Source organism: Xylocopa sonorina, chromosome 9 (assembly GCF_050948175.1).
Source record: "Xylocopa sonorina isolate GNS202 chromosome 9, iyXylSono1_principal, whole genome shotgun sequence".
NCBI lineage: Eukaryota > Metazoa > Arthropoda > Insecta > Hymenoptera > Apidae > Xylocopa > Xylocopa sonorina.
In genome coordinates, this window is record NC_135201.1 from 10298665 (window position 1) to 10318569 (window position 19905).

General features: G+C 42.5%; 2 protein-coding genes and 1 long non-coding RNA gene across 3 annotated transcripts in view; 1 reads left to right on the top strand and 2 right to left on the bottom strand.

Moving 5' to 3' along the window:
* Positions 1–173: 173 nt before the first annotated feature.
* Hmg-2 (High mobility group protein 2) lies at positions 174–2004 on the bottom strand. The gene is made up of 7 exons (XM_076902237.1): positions 1897–2004; positions 1660–1821; positions 1380–1560; positions 1010–1289; positions 849–930; positions 534–749; positions 174–447 (listed from the first exon to the last, which is right to left on the bottom strand). Exons 2-7 carry the CDS (start codon positions 1748–1750, stop codon positions 311–313), a joined length of 987 nt encoding a protein of 328 aa, XP_076758352.1. The 5' UTR covers positions 1751–1821; positions 1897–2004; the 3' UTR covers positions 174–310.
* Positions 2005–8149: 6145 nt separating this feature from the next.
* Positions 8150–19905, top strand: part of LOC143427773 (solute carrier family 7 member 14) — a 29304-nt gene continuing 17548 nt past the window's right edge. The window contains exon 1 of the mRNA XM_076902236.1: positions 8150–8280. The gene's annotated coding sequence lies outside the window, so the exon portion shown is untranslated. The remainder of the gene's footprint in view (positions 8281–19905) is intronic.
* Positions 13576–14490, bottom strand: LOC143427492 (uncharacterized). Its single transcript, XR_013102316.1, has 3 exons — positions 14242–14490; positions 13982–14120; positions 13576–13920 (listed from the first exon to the last, which is right to left on the bottom strand). It is a non-coding gene; the product is annotated as an uncharacterized LOC143427492 (long non-coding RNA).

Here is a 19905-nt window from a genome sequence, read left to right on the forward strand (position 1 = left end):
TATCTTAAAAATTATTTGCTGTTATTTAATAAAAATAATTGGTGTAATTTAATAATTAAAAATTGGGAAGAAAATTATTTGTTACGTATACAATATATATGTATATATATATAAGCTGTAATTATATATCAAGCTGCAGAGCATACGCGTTGAAGAAAGAAAGAAAAAAAGTGAAAGAGAAAGTGTATGCTGTAAAAATACATAGAAAAAGAAAAATCAAGTGTAATCAGTTTTCTTCTTATTTTCGATGCGAGTGTCTTGAACGATGATGTTTTACAGATGTAGTAGTTGTACTACCGGGAGGTGATCGTCATCCAATTAATTCGAGGCGTGATACAGCATTACGCACAGCGTTTCGCAAGGATTGCTCGACATTGCCATTTAACAATGATTCAAGTCTTTCAACGTAATTGTCGATGTTCTGTAATGTCGCACCTTCGTTCGTTCCTGAAGTATAAAGAAACGGACAAGTGTTATAAGCACATGGAACGCAGAACGATGAAGAAGAATAATAATAATAATGCAAATTCGACCTGGTAGAGCTACCGTAGCAAAACAACCAGCCAGTTGCGAGCGAAGAGAATCTAAATGACGCTGTAATGCCTGATTTGTAGTACGCTGTTGGTTTGTTTCAGATTCTAATCGATTTACAGCCGCGTATAAGCTGTCTACGTGTCGTTGCAGCACTGCATTCTGCGCCTCGTAGTCCGATGTAGCCTTCCTGAGTTGTCTCAATTCGGTTTCGCACGCTGTCCATGTAAAAATAATGATGTACATTTAAAAGATAGAATAATAATGTAAATAAAGTTTTTAGACGAGGGCACATGGAACCCATTAGTGTGGTTTACCCTTGTTGTGATCCAAAAATTCTTCTGTAAAAATAGGTATGTCAAAACCGGTGAAATCGTTATCTTTATCTTGTTGAATATCCTAACAAAAGATGAAACGTTAAACAATCAATGACAGGATGAATAATTTATAAATTGATCGCATCGGAGGAACGTCATACATTTTGCTCGGAATTCATATCGGTTCCATTCCTCTCTTTTTTACTTTCTTGCTGTTTTTCAGACGATTGTTTCTCACTGAACAACCGGTACGCTTCCGTTTGCTTGTAATCACTGAATTCACGATTATAACGCTCTTTATCCTGCTCAGCTGCATCTAAATACTGTTGCTTTTGATCAGCGGGTAAAGTACTCCACTCTGAAGCAAGAAGTTTTGTGATTTCAGTAAACGATAAGGTTGGATTCTCGCTTCTTACTTTCTCTCTTCGATCATTTAAAAACCTGTCGTATAGTTTTCATCAAGTATAAGTTTTATATCGTGTATTTTCCTAATTTCATTTCTACGTTTTTCCGTTCCGGCGGACTATATACCTGAAGTAACCGGTTAAAGGATGTTTCGGGGCAGTCGCATCTCTGGGCGCTTTCTTCCTCTTCTTAGCTCTATTCGTTGTACCGGTACTGTTACTTCCGATCGCCGAAGTCGTATTATTCTTTTTAACTCCATTGTCGCACACCGAATCAGGTATTTTATCTCCATTTCCTGGCGATTTATCTAACAAATAGAAAGATAAGATATCGTAGATAAGTACTTCTTCCTCTGTTACGCATAATCTAAGTTAATAACACAGTTATCGTGGTAAATTTAACATACTCATGTGTTCCTCCGTTTCTCCATTGTACGTAGACTGTTCAGAGCCACCGTTTCCTTCCGGCGCGTCATTCACTGGTGTACCTTCGCTCATTTTTTAATATTATTTCTTTCTATTCCATTCTAATACATTCTATTCGCGTCAAACGAGACTTGTATGTTTCTCTAAAAGTATAACTTGTCAAAAGTTAATATTATCTTTAGAATAACGTGATTTTAATGATCATAAAATTTACTTACAGGAATTAATGTATTTCCTTTGGCAAACCATAATGACTGTATCTAATAACGTGTTGTTTAGCATAAATATTAAAGTCAAATTTTCATGGGCTGGATTTGAACAAACGATGCTTCCTCCTTCTTCTGGTCTATGACTCGAAAAGTATTAGTCGCGTTCAGTGATGCCAAATGCGGAACAAAACGGATTCTTTTAGTAACCAGCGGGAGTTGGCAAAATTCTGGGACGAGGTACGGAAAAATAGTGGATAACAAAAGGACGGTGTTGTTATACAGGATAGATTTCCACCTTTTTCCTGTGTTTTATTCTTTTATTCGAGATAGGTAACGAAAGAGAGAGCAACAGGAGAGAGAGAGGGATGAATAAAGTTTTATTTTTCCATGCTGTGCCGTCTGTGCGAAAAGTGCTGAAACTGTTCACACAGCGTTATCGACAGTGAAGTAAACTACTTACCGACTAGTGGCGCCATCTCTGCGGCGACTGTTGAAACTACTCGTCGAATAGTTTCCGCGCTCGCCACAGAGATGGCGCCACTAGTCGGTAAGTAGTTTACTTCACTGTCGATAACGCTGTGCGAACAGTTTCAGCACTTTTCACAGAGATGGCGCCACCAGTCGGTAAGTAGTTTCCTTCGCTGTTGATAATGATGTGCGAACAGTTTCAGCGCTTTTCACATAGATGGCGCCACCGGGAGGATACAGAGCAGTAACGGCGCCAATTTCAAACGCATCTCACAATATTTCAAGAAATCTAATTAATTCTATGCAAAGTAATAATATTGCACTGTTTATTTTATAATATTAAAAGTAAGGAATACTATACGTGTTATATATAAATCTAAGGAGTAGATTATAAGATGTAATTATAACTTTTGTACCATGTATTGTATATTTTATTAAGTTGGTTAAATAAATCAATCTTTTAAACGGAATTCACCGCATTATTTTATTTATAACCTCGCCTGTCACATTTTCTTGTTACAAGAATTGGGAAAGTATCAGGAGAACATGACGTCACAGGAGGTATCGTTAATTCCAGGAATTCTTGATGACGTCATTTCCAAGAAGTGTTACTTTAGAATACCTCCTCGCATGTTATGTTCTCCTGATACAAAGTCAAAAATTAGGGATCTCGATCGAAAAATTGGGAAAGTATCAGGAGAACATGACGTCACAGGAGGTATCGACAATTCCAGGAATTCTCGATGACGTCATTTCCAAGAAGTGGCACTTTGGGATACCTCCTATGACGTCATGTTCTCCTGATACAAAGTCGATTTTCGAGGTTTAGATGGCTAAAATCGAGAAAGTATCAGGAGAACATGACGTCATAGGAGGTATGCTTGTCACTTCCAGGAATCCCTGAAATTCCAGGAATTCTCGATGACGTCATTTCCAAGAAGTGGCACTATTCGTATACCTCCTATGACGTCATGTTCTCCTGATACATTGCCGATTTTTCGACCAAAATCTTGAAAATCCGACTTTGTATCAGAAGAACATAAGTAGTGAGGAGGTATCGGCAATTCCAGGAATTCTCGATGACGTCACTTCCAAGAAGTGGCACTTTGGGATACCTCCTGTGACGTCATGTTCTCCTGATACTTTCCCAATTTTAGCGATCGAAACCTCGAAAATCGCGAAAGTATCAGGAGAACATGACGTCATAGGAGGTATTCCAAAGTGCCATTTCTTGGAATCGACGTCATAGAGAATTCCTGGAATTGCCGATACCTCCTGTGACGTCATGTTCTCCTGATACTTTCTCAATTTTAGCGATCGAAACCTCGAAAATCGACTTTGTATCAGGAGAACATAAGTTATGAGGGGGTATCCGAAAATGCTTGTTGCGAAACGAACTCATTTAATTGGACACAGGACTGTCTTTTTACGAGTTTTTTCTCGTTTAAGGATTGGAATCGATACTTCTAGGATTGCCAGACAGGTTATTTATCGATTACACATTTAATTAACAATAATTAAACGTTTATTCAGTCTTTTTAATAATTTACAAACGTTACAAGGTAATCTTATAAACTAATAGGTATAAATAATTATCCTAAATCGATTCACGATACTTGTTGTAACTATATCCTACGTAAATTTGCAATATAAATATATAAAGGTATTCTTACAATCTAATTGTTACAAATTATTGCTATAAATTAATTTACAATACAAGTTATAACTAATAGTTATGTAAATTATACTGTAAACTATTGAAATATACAATAAATTACAATAAAACTAAGGAAATATGCAATAAATTACAATAAAGCTAAAGAAATATACAGTAAATTACAATAAAACTACTGAAATGCACAATAACTTACAATAAAACTAATAAAATGTACAATAAATTACAATAAAACTTAAGTTTCATATAATACAAATAATTATAACATAATATTTCTCCTCTCTATCGATGCAGTTAAATAATCAAAGGTATATTTACATAAAAACGTATAACTAATTAATTCCCCTAGAAATAACGAACACCGATACAAAATTAATCTATATTACACATCTATTGTCTTCCTGGCTTCGTTTCCGCGTCTCTTCCCCTCTCTCTTCTCTCTCTCTCTCATCTTAATTGCCAGAATTTCAGAGCATTGCTGATTAAGTAAAGAGATTCCTTAATTTTCATCGAGTAGAATTATTCCAGTCACCCTGCAACAAAATTACCGATAATTATCATGAAAGTAGATAGGAGGCAAAGTAGATTAGGTGGGAAAAATTGATGATACCCCGAAGCATCGAATCTGGGATCTGGTCTGGTCGCAAAAATTGATTCGAAAATAATTAATCGTCCCTCGTCGTCGTTCTTGTTAATCGGACGTGGAAGCGATACGCAGATTTTACTCGAAAAATTGAAGCAGACAGAAGGTCAGACCGATCCGCGGTATGCCAATGGATAGGACTGTTTTAGACTGTGAAAAGGGGAGGTAGAAGCAGGTGCATCGGAGAATTGTACATGCGCCGGCGTCCTGACGTAACAATATTACGTCAGAACGTGGTCTCTGGCACGCAAGAGGGATAGTACGCGTAGGTGTGTTGGAAAGGACGATGGAGTGGCGACGGGGAGGAATCCTGGAAGGGGTGGAACGTCAATAGGAGAATCCTTTCGAGGAAAAGTGGGGAGCAGTCAAAGGGAGGGATAAGAGTAGGGGTAGCAGGAGATGGAACCAGGGTCGTGCCTACGTCCACGACCACAGAGTGGTTCGCCAAAATTTTCTTACCTATTTCTTCCTCTTCTCTGCTTCTGTACCTCTTCTTCCTGTTGGACACTTCGTTTCTCAAATATTCTCCTTTCGTTTATCTGGAATATTTTAGGGTAAAGAGAATTAGATGCGCGCGTTTGAATGCGAATCTTTAGGAAGTCAATTTTTGTTAAAACGAAAAAGCCAAGACTTAAAAACGTTACTAGAATGGTTAATCGATGCACTTGATTGTACTATGAGCCGTTTACATAGGTTTCTTTCTTGAGAATCTTCTCTTGTAACTGTTACGACTTTGGCTGGAACTGTTATTTCATCTGCTGCTCTTGATTAGGGGATGCAGGGTTGTTATTTTTACGAGGCCGCTTCCCCTTGTCGATCACCATTCCAGGATCCATTTTTGCCCACTCGAAATCCTATTTTGTTAACTGCCACAGCACTGCCGGGTACCGTCACGCTAGGGGTGAGAGCTGGTACGAGACGGACCGTTTTACTTTTCGCTTCGTATAGTTTTGGGGATAATTCAATGGGTTTACTATAATTATCACGATTATATCTATCGATCGTCCGTCGTCTCGTTTTCCATGACATCCTGTCTTTCGAACATCACTCATTCCCAATGGAATTTCTCCATAAAAATCTGCAAACGATATACACGATTCCAATTTAATCAGCCTGTATGAATATAAAATTACAAGCAATTATCCATCGCAAACCTTTAATGAGATAACGAACGGTAACCTCTGTATCAGGTTTGATTGAGAATAATTAATTAATTTAACCAGCCAGGTTCTCATGAAAATCCTTAATTGCTCTTGTTCACGAAGAAAGCAGCTATCAGAGCGTAGGGAGAACAGTGTTCTTTTTACGTACCCCTAGCAACGTTACGTAATCACGTATACTTTTTATGCTAATTAACGTCAGCCTGAATCATATTTTATCGTTGCAGCACGATGTACCATCGAGTCTTAATCGAATCTCTTGGATTGTGCAAATGTTTCGTCCCACCTTTCTCATCGAGCCTCACCTCTGGCGGTGTATCAAATTTCATTTGGATCGCGGTGTACTTTTTCCGAAGCCTCCACGGCTAGATCGGTTAACCCCGTTGCTGGCCTTACGGGTTTACGGATCAAAACAAGTTCTGCCCATTCAGCTAGGAGTCGGAAAAGCAGACACGGTCTAGATAGACGTATCTAGATAGCACGTCTGCGTATACCATTGAGCCGGGGGTGCTTTCGAAGCCACGATGCGGCAGGGGTGGCACGTCCAACGGGGATGGCTGTCCTCTTCGTAGGGGTGGTACAGGGCCGTGCCATCTTCGGGGCTCTTTGCCCCTCCTACATGGCGAGCAAACATTTTAAAAAGGAGAATTCATGATCAGATCGCTATTAACGAAATGCAACGATATCAGAGAAAAACCGTAGAAAATCGTGAGATACTTGAGAAATCCTTGAAATCTGAACATCTCGAATTCTACTACTCCAATACTGTGGTTGATCGTTGAATTTAGACAGTTTTGGAAAGTCCAAATTTGTTGGTAAATCGATAATCGTCCAGGGTGTAAAGATTTCGAGTCACGATAAACTTCCTGGTTAATGGAAATGTTAAGTTTCCTGATTATGAGGCGATTGCTAATTTAATCAGAGGTGATATTATGCATTGTCGTGATAATTGTGAGTAATCTGAATGGACAATTAGTAAAAGGTCGACTGACCCTTTTTAGAGGAAGCTAGGGACACGTTACCTGACCTTTAAAGATTGTTGGATATTTGTTAAAGAAATTTGTGCATCGTTTGAGTGGACAGGGTACTCCGGACGATCGTAGACTAGCAGGTTTTATTGGTCCAAGAAGGGGAATCGTGGCGAAGTATCAGCGGCGTGGCATTTGGTAGGGGATGCTAGCGATGGAATTGACCTGACGCTGTAATTCTCCCCTGTGGAACAATTTTTTCAATCATCGTTCGTGTATCAATTATCGATCCTCGCCTCTCGTTTCCAGGAAACTTTAAATAATTACCATTCCCGCATAAACTGTTGAAAGTACTACAAACATTCAGCAGGCTAAATAGAACTTTAATTGGTCGGACCAATTAACCAGCTCGAACGACTCGAGGAGATTAACGAAAGTAGTCGTACAGTCACCTGAAACAGTCGTGCTAAGTTAACAGAAGGCATTAAAACCGCCACCCCCGCTAAAATCGATGGAACCGGTGAATTCGGAGAATCAAGGCTGACTCTTATCCATTACCATCGTCATCGCTGGCGCTATCAGCGATCCCCTACCTCGTTCAGGGTGTATCATCAGGGGGTTGTCCTTTAGTGGGGGAGCAGTAATGGTGGGGTCGAGAGTAGAGGGGTAGGCAAAAGGGTCGGGCAAGGCGAACAGAGACGGAGGCAAGCCGAGAGAGAGCGTAGCCCCACGGCTTACCGCCACCCGTGTGTGTCGCACTAAAATGTGACTCTGGCCAGCAGCACCGGGAGCCGTGTGTGAGCGCGAGCGCGAGAGCGAGAGAGAGTCGTGTGTGCCGGAGTTATTCGTTAGTTTAGAAAGCGGCAACCGCGTTTTTCTCACCATCCTAAAGCCATCCGACCGACGAACCAGGGAACGGAAAACGGTGTTCTTCGCACAACCGGAACCTCGCCACAATTTAACCAGTCCGTCTGGAGGAAGAACAGAGGGCATATCCCATAAAGGAAGGGAGGACACCTCGTTGGGCTGGATCGCAAAGGCGGAGGGCCGTCGCTGGCAAACGAAACATATCATTTTAACGTAGCTGCAGACCGTCTGGCCTGGACGTAGCTAAGAATTCTAGAGGAAGACTGGACTGAATGGTGAAGAAGAAGAAGGGCCAGCGGACCTAGTGCACGGATGGAAGAGACACGGGCCATGCCTGTCTAATTAGGTCTGGACATCTGTACCCGTAGATAGACGTGTTTTACGTGCGTATGTACAGATAGAGGGGTGGACAGTGTACCTGGTTTTACGAGCGTACCTGGGTTCCTCGCCGTTCCACCGTTCTACCATCGTTGGCTCGCGTCGCGATTAATCAGCCAGCTCCGATGATCGTTCTGGATTAGTTTGTATTCGCAACGCACCACCGTCAACTGTGATTCCTTGCGCCGTGGACGCAGAGCAGGGTGACCGCGACGACGGGGTAGACGAGGCGAGGTAAGTACCCTGCGGTTAGAGTCGATTCGTCGAGTTCTCGGCTATTTCGAGCGGGTTCCACGAACCTGAACTGGTCGTGGACTGGCGCTGAAAAAAATATGAGCGTTGAATATTCCATTTGCACAGTGTACTCGATCAAGAACAGTAGTCAGTCCACGATATGCTGATACGGCTGCTCGTAACACTGAACCAGGACCAGACCATCGCGTGTACTTTGATTTCCCTGAGTCTACTTTTAGAACAATGGTAAACAGTGGAAAGGGAATCAAACTACCGGCCTGTGTTTCCCTCCTCATCATCGTTACCCTTTCTTGGCATTCGAAGGCATAGCTACGAGGCTATGCATCATTCTAGAACAAAAGTAAGGCTGGTAATTTGTGTCAGGCAGTACTGTATGGTTCATTATCAAGGAAGAGGGGAAATTGCGGAAGGGAAGCTCGTTTTGTAACCTCTTGCCCAGCTGATGAGAAACCGGGTCTTTCTTCTTTTTCTTGTGCAACGGACGCTTCAACTTTCTTTAAGAACGGAAGGGGCGGATAATAAGAAGCTCGGAGGATCCACCTTTCCGCTCCTTGGGGCTACGAATTTGTTCGTATCGACTATTTCCTGTTGGTTTCTTAAAGAAGACCGAAGAAACCCTGGCTCAGAGAAAACACCGTAGGGCCTTTTGATTGATAGAGACTTAGATGCTGTGAAAAATGCTTGGATTCGTTTGCGAAGCTCGCCTTTCTTTCTGAAGCTCTTTCACTTTGAGATGCTTGCAGGAACGAGCTCGAAGAAATCTTGTTAGACTTCCCAGCTGATGGTTACTCAATTTTTAAACGTTATTTTCTTATTCATCAGGAATACCATGAAATGCTAATCAGTTTAGGCAACAGTCAACAACCCTACAGTATCGAGTCTCATTTCAGCTTCTCTAAATTCCTCTCCGCCTTAGGGCAAACAACGTATCTTGAATTCTACCAATTTCAGGAATCACCAATTTCCTTTCCACCCCTCTGCTTGTAAAGTAGGACGCCTCAAGAGCTGTGCATGTTTATTCAGACTCCCTTACGCTCTATTTCCATATTTATATTCCTAAAAAAGCGTCCGAAATTAAACACCGTTCAGTGTTACAATATTATTTCAGCCTGGTTCAGGTTCCAGTAACCCTACCCTTCTCTCCTCCTCGTGTTGCTATTGGAACATCTTAGCGAAGGTCCTCTTCGATCCGTCCGACATGTCCAATAATTCCTGGCAGTGACATTAAACGGCCCCTATCCAGGCTATCGTATTTCCGTGACCGATCGACCAAACAGTTAAGCCGCTCGTCATAAACACGAAGGAGCTGTCCCGTAGCGTCGGATGACGCGATAAAATTGTCCCTCTGCACGCGACGGTAGCTTCCTTTTTATGCTCTCTTCGTCGTGCCTTTGGGATCCGGAATGGCTATTTTCCCTTGAAAATGTTTTGCCAATAGCTTCGCCATTTCGCCTTGAAAATTCCTTTCTCGAATCGACGCATATTCCCTTTGGTTTGCGCGTAACACGGTTCATCCAGGATTTTATTGGAATGGATTTACCAGGATCAACGCAGAACGCTTCATGTTGATTGTTTTCAGTTTACCGCTCTAAAATCGTCTCTCGCAAGATGTTCCAAGCGATTCCATGCAACGCTTGGATGGCTTTTCGGGAGGCAAACAGCTCTCCGGCTCTCACGAAAATTCTTTGGTAAATACGGGTCCTTTCAATTTGTCAGAAATATACAGTCTTCTCGTCAAAGAGTTGCAGACTCTCCGAGGTACTCAGTTTTCCGATTTGCATCCCCAGATCTGTAAAGTGTACATTTAGAGTGGAGAAGGTCCAACTTTAAATTTATCTACAAAGCATAGGACAATGTATAATGCGGTAGACAACGGTACATTCGAACAACGATCTATTGACCAAACAACAAAAGCCTCGTCTCTTTTGTTCTCCCCTTTTTGCTGCTGGTTTTTCCGGAAGAAAAAAAAATATAAGTGGAGGAAGCAGATAGAGAGTAATGTCCCTGCGCCGCGACTTAGAACATGAAAACGAGGGCAAATAGGGGGTGAGAATATTGAGTTGGTGAGATAAAGCGTTGCAGTCGAGTTTCCCGAGAAATACCTTGGCTGGTTCTTCTTAGTGCGAACTCGTTTCTGCCGTTAACAGAGAAAAAGAGAAAAAGGAATCCGACTGATAGACTTATCAAAAGTAAAATGAGAAAAAAGGGGGACATTTTATCGAACGAAGCTCATAGATACGGTCGTACAATTTTACCTCTGTAAATACCAGTCTCTAAGTTTTCCGATGGAAGAACTCGAGCCACTGTGAAACGCGAGCGCGACAGAGAAAAACAGTGTACCGAAAGAGTATATACAGCTCATGGTCCACCGAAGATAAGCTGGAACAACAAATTGGAATTACGAAATCTAAATGCAGGGATAACAATGTGGCGATCGTATTGCCAGGCAGTTCGTGTTCGAACGTTAAATTGTAGAGGAATTGCAGACGATAAAGCGTATCAGATTTTGCAGCACGGCAGGTTAAATATTACTTACGAATAAAAGTCCGTCCAGCGGCGAGATTATTAAATTCCAGACGCGTGCAAACGTTCATCGATGCGCCGATGCGATGCCAATTTGTCACCGCAATAATTTCCAAATTGACGTGTGTAATGTTATGCAAAATGCAGGATCGAGCTCGAGGATGGGTGTGCGGTGAAAATGTTCAAGCGGTTCTGTCGGAATTTTGTAAATTGATCTTTAGTGCTCGCGATAAGCCCTGCCCTCGTACTTTCGGTTGATAGTGCATGTGGCACACGCGATTGTTCCGGTTGCACGTCGACCCATTGATATTCATGCCCCGACGCCGGAACGTTCCGTTATTTTTCCGTCGTTTTTTCCTCCTCCACACTATCAAACCGCTGTCACTGATTATGCAGGATATACCCCGTTTTAATCGATCTGCCACGCTGTGGTACTTGAAATTGTCTAAGGTAGATATCAACAGCGAAAACGGTGTTCCTTTTTGCTCCTAAATATCTCCTGATGTTTCCCTCTGAATTGTAGAAAATGTTTTGAAATGTTGAATCGACTAACTTGACTTTCGTGCTGTGTTGTACAGTTTTCAGAATCAAAGTGGTAGCAATTTTTACCAGCATTTCACGAATTTCGTTAATAACTGTCCACGCTCCAATTAATTTGTTTAATAAGTTCAATCTGGATGCATCACGTACTCGACAGCCTCGACAGAAGAACTCGACCGGTTTCGGGAAAAAGTTTCATTCCATTCCAACGTGACTTTTGCACGAGTATCTAACGACGTCCTCTTGTTCTGCCAGCCCCATCGTGTTTCGAGCCAAATTCTGAAAGATATTCGCGATAATCCTTTGCTTCTGTGGTAGGTGGAAATATTACCTTTTCAAATGTTTTTTTCCGAAATTTCGGCACACAGATCGATGAATATAAGATGCAGCTGAATAACAGGATTGGTTGAGCGTGCACAAGTCCAGCCGGATGTTTAATTCAGCAATGACGGAGGCCAGTATGCGGTCAGACGCATGAATTCGTACTTGACCCGCTTGAAAGTCGGTTTTTCAACAACGAAAACCAAGAAACCTTTTTTAACGGTACTAACTTACAGAAGACTGCGTTAGGCTGGTCTTAATTCGACCAACGATTTCGACGCTGCTTTTCAAAACCGTGTCTTTCCACCTTGAACTCCGGTTTTGCTTGAACAAAATTATCTGAAGTAGAAGAATATAACGTATAGCGCAATTGCATATACAAATTTAAATTTACTTGATCCTACTTATACGATACGGCTGGCTATACACTCAGTGTGTCCCATACTACTTACAGTGGTCGCAGCTGGCTGACGAGGCGAGTACACGTTTTGTACTACTTATAATTATTTACACCAAATGGTCGATGGTATACTTGGTTTCTTGGAAAAAGTATCGACACCAATCGTTGCTCGAGATTATTCTTTGAACATCCTCGTTGATAACGATTCATAATTTAAGAGGATAAACTGCTTCGTTATCGAAAGAGTAAAGATTCAACGACTGTCTCGTGAAATGTCTACGCAAACAACGGATTATAACAGCGGTGAGCAGAATTAATTAGCAGTAAAAGGTACGGCAATTATTGTGGCTTCGGGCATACAAATGCGGATGCCGGAATAATCGCGAGGAATCAAGAAGTTGGCCAATTAACAGGAATAAGTTGATATAATATGTGGTTTTACGGTTGACAAAGCCTGCAGTGGGATTTAATCTTGGCGTGGAATTCTGTGCAGCTTCGAAGAGGAATGTATCACACGTTGCAGAGAGAGGAATTTCAGAGATTTCGCAAGCGTTTAAGGAATCCCACCACTGTTGTCTATTTAATTAAACAAAGCATTTTTCGAATAGTGTTAAGAAACACATTTTATCTCTTATACGCGCGGTGCTCGAATAAAAAGACACTTTCCTAATTGTTGGATTTTCTTTCTAATTTTCTCGAACCCTCTTTGGTTGTCAGTATAATTGTGAAATTGTTGGAACGAAAGATAATCGCATAGAACAGGTTTCCCAGGTCTTCTCCCATTATACTGATGAAGCAAAACGTGCTTTCCATTCCCTGGACCATTTTCAGCTAATTCTTTTTGGCCTTTGCTCCCGTTTCTGACTGTTTTCTTGTTAACCGGCGGACATCCAGCGTAATTCGTTTCTAATGAAAATTGCTGCTAGGTTTTCTTCACTTTTCACGTGTTTTCAGACCATCATAGTACTCAACTTTTTATAGATTCTACGTTCGTGTAAATTGCTTGTTTTCTTGTATGGATTTCTTTCGAGGGAGCTTGGTCGATTTTCAAGTAACCAAGTAGCAATTTCACGGGAACTATTTTTTTTACCGCAGCGGCAAGTTTGCTGGAAGTTTGGCCTAAAAATTGAATCCAACTTGTATTAAAAAGTAAACTTATTAAAACGTGCTGGAATACGCCCCAGGTATCGCGTCAAACTTTCTACAACCCGGACTTTCTCCAAGAGGAGGAAGTGTAGCGAATAAGGCATCTTCCGGTGTATAAAGGTATCTCTCACACCTGCAACACGAACCTCTGAAATTTGATCAATTTGCATTGTTTAAAAGCTCTAAGATTCGTAGAAAATTTGTTTCATTGCTTTCTGAACTTTTTACTTAGAATGGTACCACTTTGTATAACTCTAGTTACGATGGCACCTCAATCACTTACCGTTATTCTGGTTTCATTAGTCTTCTCAGGTGTTTCTTCAAAAATCCTGGGCCGTAACTTTTCTCGAGCAACCCTTTATCACTCTGAACCACTGGAGATTCTTCTTCCCGTGGTTCCTCTTTCGCTCGAGGAGGCTTCATGCCGTTTTTACCCGTTGCATTGCGGTAGATCGATGTACCAGAGTTCAGGGTTACGTTGTAAGGCCTCCTCGTCGCCGAGCAGATCTGCAGTCGCACGTGCGCCGCGTTAATCAACTACAGCGCGGCGATATTTCCTCTGGAATAACTCTTTTAATTGACGAACGAGCGTTGCCTCCGCAGAGGACCACAGAATTCCTCCTCGGTTCCCCAGAAATGGATTTCTGTCAGAATCGCATCTGCATATTGTTCCTGAGTGGTGCTGAAAACTGATGATTATTGTATTTACAGTATGCGCATATTTCTCAGACATCTAAAACGTTTTAGAACCGTTTTCAAGGTGTCTGAAGAGTTTTGCAGTCTGAGAAGGTTCCACTTTGGACGCATTCCAAGCAGATTATCCCTTGGAACATCTGGCTGCTACAATTCCACCGCCGTCCTGATGAATTTCGATTCACGTGTCTCACATCTGTTAACAAGGAATATAAGCATAAAAAGTACGAACTGAATTCTACTTCGACTACCAGAATTATTCCTGAACGCGTCTCCCACAGGTTCCATTTCGAAGATGTTTGCCTTAATTTTTTTACCTCCTTCAAATTCAGTTTGATTAATATATCTATCCCGTGGTGAGTTCCAGAGTCATTTTCGTTTCATTTCTGCTCCCTCATACATTAATTATGAGCGAGAGCCAGCTTCCATTTTCGTTTTTCCGTCAGCTTCATTTCTCAACCTTTCACGCGCCCCCATGGGACACCATTTATCGACCAGGAGAATTCCCTCTGAGAATCCACTGAAGATCCATTGTTATCTAGCCAGCGAATCGGGAACAACAAGGCGACTAGTTCTGTTTAGATTTTCCTCGGCAAGAAAATCGTTTCATCTTCGTTCGCGTCGTTCAATTCGGTTGCCAGCGAGGGTAGCGACGTTCATTCAAATTTCTGGGGAACAAGAAGGATCATTATAAATTTATTCCAGAAGGGAGACACCTCTCGAGCGAACTGAAAATGGTCGATAAGAATATTATATGAAATCCTCCTTTTAATTATCGCTAGCTGTTGCTCTAGCAACACCTGGCTGATAAGCTTTCGTCGACCCTGTTAATATTCAATTAACAACGGCTGTACACGTTTATCCGCTTCCTAGAAGCTATCGCTTACGATTGTCCTAGTGGCGTGAGCCGATTTTAATCAGACAAGTAGAATAGTGACCCGCACAATGCTGGTAGGTCTGTCGTTCGATAAAACACAAACTTCTTCGTTGAACGTCGGCTAGTTCGAGTCATTAAATTAATTAATCTATTGTTAATTAAGGTACGTGTCCGCATCGACAATTCCACGGAGATTCTAAAAGTGATACAAGTAATGGCAATGCAACGATACTGTAACGGTAGCTGTATCTATTATGCATGTATAGTAACAGGTATTATATTTAGAAAGCACACACGCTGATCGATTTAGAAAAAGAATAAGACGTACCTGAGGGTACCAGCGGTCGCGTCAACGACAACGTACGCTCACCAGGGCGCAACTGCTGGTGTCGCGTTCCTTTCAAGCCCGAAATGGATGACATTTTACGGCTAGACAGCTCCAGCATTACGGGACGCATGAAACGGACGGGTATCTTCGCAGAAACACAATCACACGCGGTCATGTTTCAATCGTGACAGCGTCAAAAACACCGCGACCTCTGGCGCGATCACCATTTTGCGCGCGGCGCGTTTAATTGAACGAAACGCGATCGAACGGTTTCTCCTCCGTTCCCATCCGTTTGGAACTTTGAACATCGACCATTTTTTTTATCCCTCATCCATCCAAATGAACATTTACACCGACAGCTTCTGTGGCCGCGCGTTACCCAATTAGAACATTCGACTGAGAGAAACGTGATTGGGTTTGAAGGAATTCTTTTTACATTTTTAATAGCCAAACCTTCCTTTGCTCTTCTTACTGGGACGTGTGTCGACAGAAATAGGTGAACGGGTCCAGACTTGGTCCAGGAACTGTTAATTTAATATCCACCTGACGATAAAGCCAGATAGACCAAGTGCAACGAGTAAAACCTAGCCAATGTCCCTAATCCTGTTTCGATCAGGGTCTACAGCATCCATCTATCCTCATCTTCTTTCTCAAGGCGCAATCGCACAGTATATCCTGCGAGACGAGTGAGGAAATAATCAGCAATTGGCAAGTCCTACTTCTGCTGATGCCACGTTTGCTTTATTCGATAATCATCCCCTGAACTTGGCGCGGGAGTGTGCGGAAGAGAAGCTTTTGCAGCCACGTTAAATTAAACGCATCATCATCGAATTTATAATTCCCATTATGGGAATATGCATTAACGCTTGAAAGTTGGCCGGTCCGTGAATTAATTAAAGGTAATTGATTCTGCTGCGGTGTTTCGTTACGGTTAATTTCCAGGTATCAACGGAACTTCGTTTCATTTGACGTAGAGTCTTCTTTGAACGAAGTTGAATGCTATGCGCGAGGTAGGCGTCGATGGTTGAAAGTGGAGGGCAGAAAGAGATTCGTATATCGAACCCTCGAGGCTTAAAGGCGGGGCATATCCTCGGACGGATCAGGTGCGCCGAAACCGTAGCGAAACCGGGTCAAAAGAGGGCCGCGCGACAAAATTAGACCGTCTGGTCCTTGATGTGTAAAACGTTCGACAGAGCATTCTCATCTGGGTTGCGATGCGTTCCATTGAAACGCGCGCGTATCGTTGTTTTTAACTGTGCGACCAGTTTCGAAACGGGAGGAGAATAAAATCGCTCGATCACCTGGTTCAAAGTCTCCAGTTCCATTTTGAATAAATTCATAGGGCGTTTCACGGTCGTGCGAGCTTCCGTGCTGCGGTCGAAAGGCGGCGAGGGTTTTCTCCGCGAGTTTTGACCCGGAAACGGCACTGAAACCGAATGCACCGAGGCCTTGTCGGTTGAATTATGACCGCCTACACCGCCTTTGAACCGATCTCGAGATTGCTTTCGAAGGAACGTTGTTTAATCGATGCCTGCGTCGCGAAGTTTCTAATTCCCGCTATTTGTGCGGGATACAAGCGCAAGAATTGTGGCGCGACCAGCTCAGAGAGGTCCACATTTACGACCTGAACGATGCTGAACGATAAAGCAAGAAGAATGAAAAGGGATGACTGGTGTAGGCGTCACTCCTTGGTACGTCCCTGGGTTCAGATCGTTCTCGGAGCGAAGGTCGACTGCGAAGCTTGGCCAACAGCCAACAAACGGTATGCTGGCCATCCTCGTAGGGAAAATAAATTCACGGGCAAGCGTGCCTTCGTTTTCAGCTGTTCCTGACGTGAAGACAAACCGTAGGGTGGTTTTCACCCTCACCTCTTCGCGCGATTTAATTTAATTCGACCCGATCGGCCATTCTTCTTCTTCCTGCCTCGCCGCCTGTTCCTCTTATATCGAAGTCGCTCCTTTTCTGCATCGTTCAATGAACACTCCTCCCCCATTGACCTTCTTCCACGTTTTTATAGCTTTTTCATTTTTTCTTTTAATATCATTCGGGTGCTTCATTTTCTTTTCGACCAAAAGCTTCATGGCTCCTCTCTCGAGAACGCTCTCCTTCTTGGTACAAGAGAAATTACTGCCTGGTCCATTTCCATCGTTTCACTTTGTGCTTGATAAGGACTTGAGGATGAAGCTGTATAAGACAGTGCTTATCGCTGCGGGTATTAGACTACGCTGGGCGCATTGAATTCTCCTCTTGTCTTGTCTTGCTTATTAAAGTCCTGTGGGAGAGGAATAGAACTCCTCATCATCCGAGTGCCAGCTACAATGCTGCGCTTGAGGAAGACGCTACGAAGAAATCTTGCAAACGACGTCTTCCGTCCAGGGAGTAATTATGGATCAGAAGATCAATATTCTCTCTAGTCTATCAGATCTTCTCTAGTTGTATTTCCATGCCTCAGTCATTTTGATGATTTTTGTTAGGATAGAACTATTTCTTGTCCACTGCCGTTTGCAATTTGCAAACTTGTTAACGCGTCGGTTGTCCAGTTTTGATTAGACGTTCCATAGATCAAAGAAGAATCCTAGAATGAATAATTGGTGCTTAAAAAGTAGGTCAAGAAACGTGTTTTTACGAAACAAAAATATGGACGCAATTTTCAAAGAGAAACGATGCTTTTTCGTCGAACAATTAGAGGGTCGAGAATGAAAAGAAGGCGGGACGCTGGCCAGGACGTGCTGTAAATAAATCCATACCGGTGCAATATCGTCGTTTCTTGCAACGGCGACCTCGTTAAACGCGTAATGGATAACCGATAGCAGTCGCTGGATTAAAGGCACCGGGACTGAATCGAAATTGCGATCGTTGATCAGCTTAACGAGCCCCGACATGCGAGAGATCTACAAAGCGTGCCGGACCGGAGTTAGAAAACATTCCCTGTTTCCTCTAAAAACATTCGAGGCTCGATATTCGTCACCAAAAACAAGCCATATCTGAGAACTGATATTTTTCAAGATTTCTCGAGTCCCTTCATTAAAGATGTAGAATTATAGAATTAAAATCTCGCATCCTTCGCTGAAAGAGTGGACGTGTTTAGAAAATGGTACGCATTATTCGAAGAAGGAGAAGAAATGGAAATGGAGCAACAGCTTCGCATTGTTCCGGGCTATGGGTGCCGCGAGAAAATATCGGAAGAGGAAAAACCTTTATCCCGACTGCGGCAGGCAGCGGAGATTGTGATTGGCCAGGTGGTAGTCGAGTGGCACTCTGAAAGGCGTCTTCAGATTCTTCAGCGTCGCTAGGTTAATTGTCTCTGGGCAGTTTTTCCATGTCAGTTGCCTGGTCTTCGTGTCACTGGGTCAGGACTCGATTTCTCGTGGAAATTGGTATGTGGTAATGCCTCTGGTACTTCAACCGCTGCTATTGATTCCTTAACTGACTTTCCAATATTATACATAGAACGTTGTCCCTTTTAAACATTCTGCGACACGTTCGCAGCATCGTTTTAGCCTGTTTCTCTCCGTACTGCTATTAATTATTCAGTTTTAGACTAGTACGAGGCTAATAACTTGATTTATCGTTTCTGTCTGACTGAAACAAATGCATACTACTAGAAATCAGAAGTTATGCTACTTAGAACGGGAATTAAAGTTTACAAATTGTTACAGTAACAATGTGAACTTATAGAAATTTCTTGCAGTTCAATACTACACTGTTGGAAAATTCGTATTGCAGTTTGTGCGAACTGTTGCCGTCCGATCAAAACAAATCTATACTACTGCCGCCGTCACCTATCGCTGCCCTATTTAATCCCGTTGTCAACCTCAGCCGAGGCACCATTTTCCACCAGCCGGTGACCATTTTCATCAAACCGCAGGGTAAAAATATCTCCGTGTCACCTACGGACATTTTCACAGCGGGAAAAGCGCAGAAAAAGTCGTTGAAGTGGTAAATCCCTCGCAACGAGTTATTCGCGAGTTTCGACGTGCTAAGTTGGAGTAGCATTAACGCATTTCTCCACCTCCCCGTGATAATTTCGTAGCGCAATGCGAAGCACGTCTGGAACCATGGTTTAATTACCGTGGAAATTGGAACGCGTAATTCTAGGGACAGACGGTGTCGACACTTGTCCCTCTGTCTAATTGTATCTCCGCGTATTTCGCCTCCTTCACTTTTCATTTTTAGAAACTCTCGTTTTTCCGCCTTTATGATAACGTTACACCACGTAACTGCGTTGTCCTTCGTCATGGCGTTAAATTCGTAAAAGAGCGAACATTAGAGGGAGCTGCTGTTCGAGCTTTTCCGCTGCGAAGCTGGAATTGACGGACCATATCATCGTGTAGTTTGTTTCCGTTAAATAGTCCGGTTATTCCTGAATTACACAGGCACGAACAAGTTAGTACAATCGAGGAAGCAATTTTTCAGAAGTTTCCTGAAAGGTTTCCTTCAGGGAGCACCCGTTCTTGTCCATGCGAGTGCTTGGAACCTCGTTAGGAATTAATGCGGAAACTTGGAATTTTTTCATCGATCAAATTCATGTTGCAATATCCTCGTGGACTCCTTTGACGCGGTGTGTCCCTTCGGGAACTTCAAATAGTCTAGGTTGATTTGATTTCAAAATATTTAACTTGGATCCTGTTTGAATGAAATTGCATCAATTTGTGCGCTACTATCATAGAATAATTTCTCTCGTCGAGTTTGTTGCAACGGGAAATTTCACCTGGTCCTTCATGAACTATTTACACTTCTTTTCGGGCGAGGAGAAATTTTCTCTTGGCAAGCTCT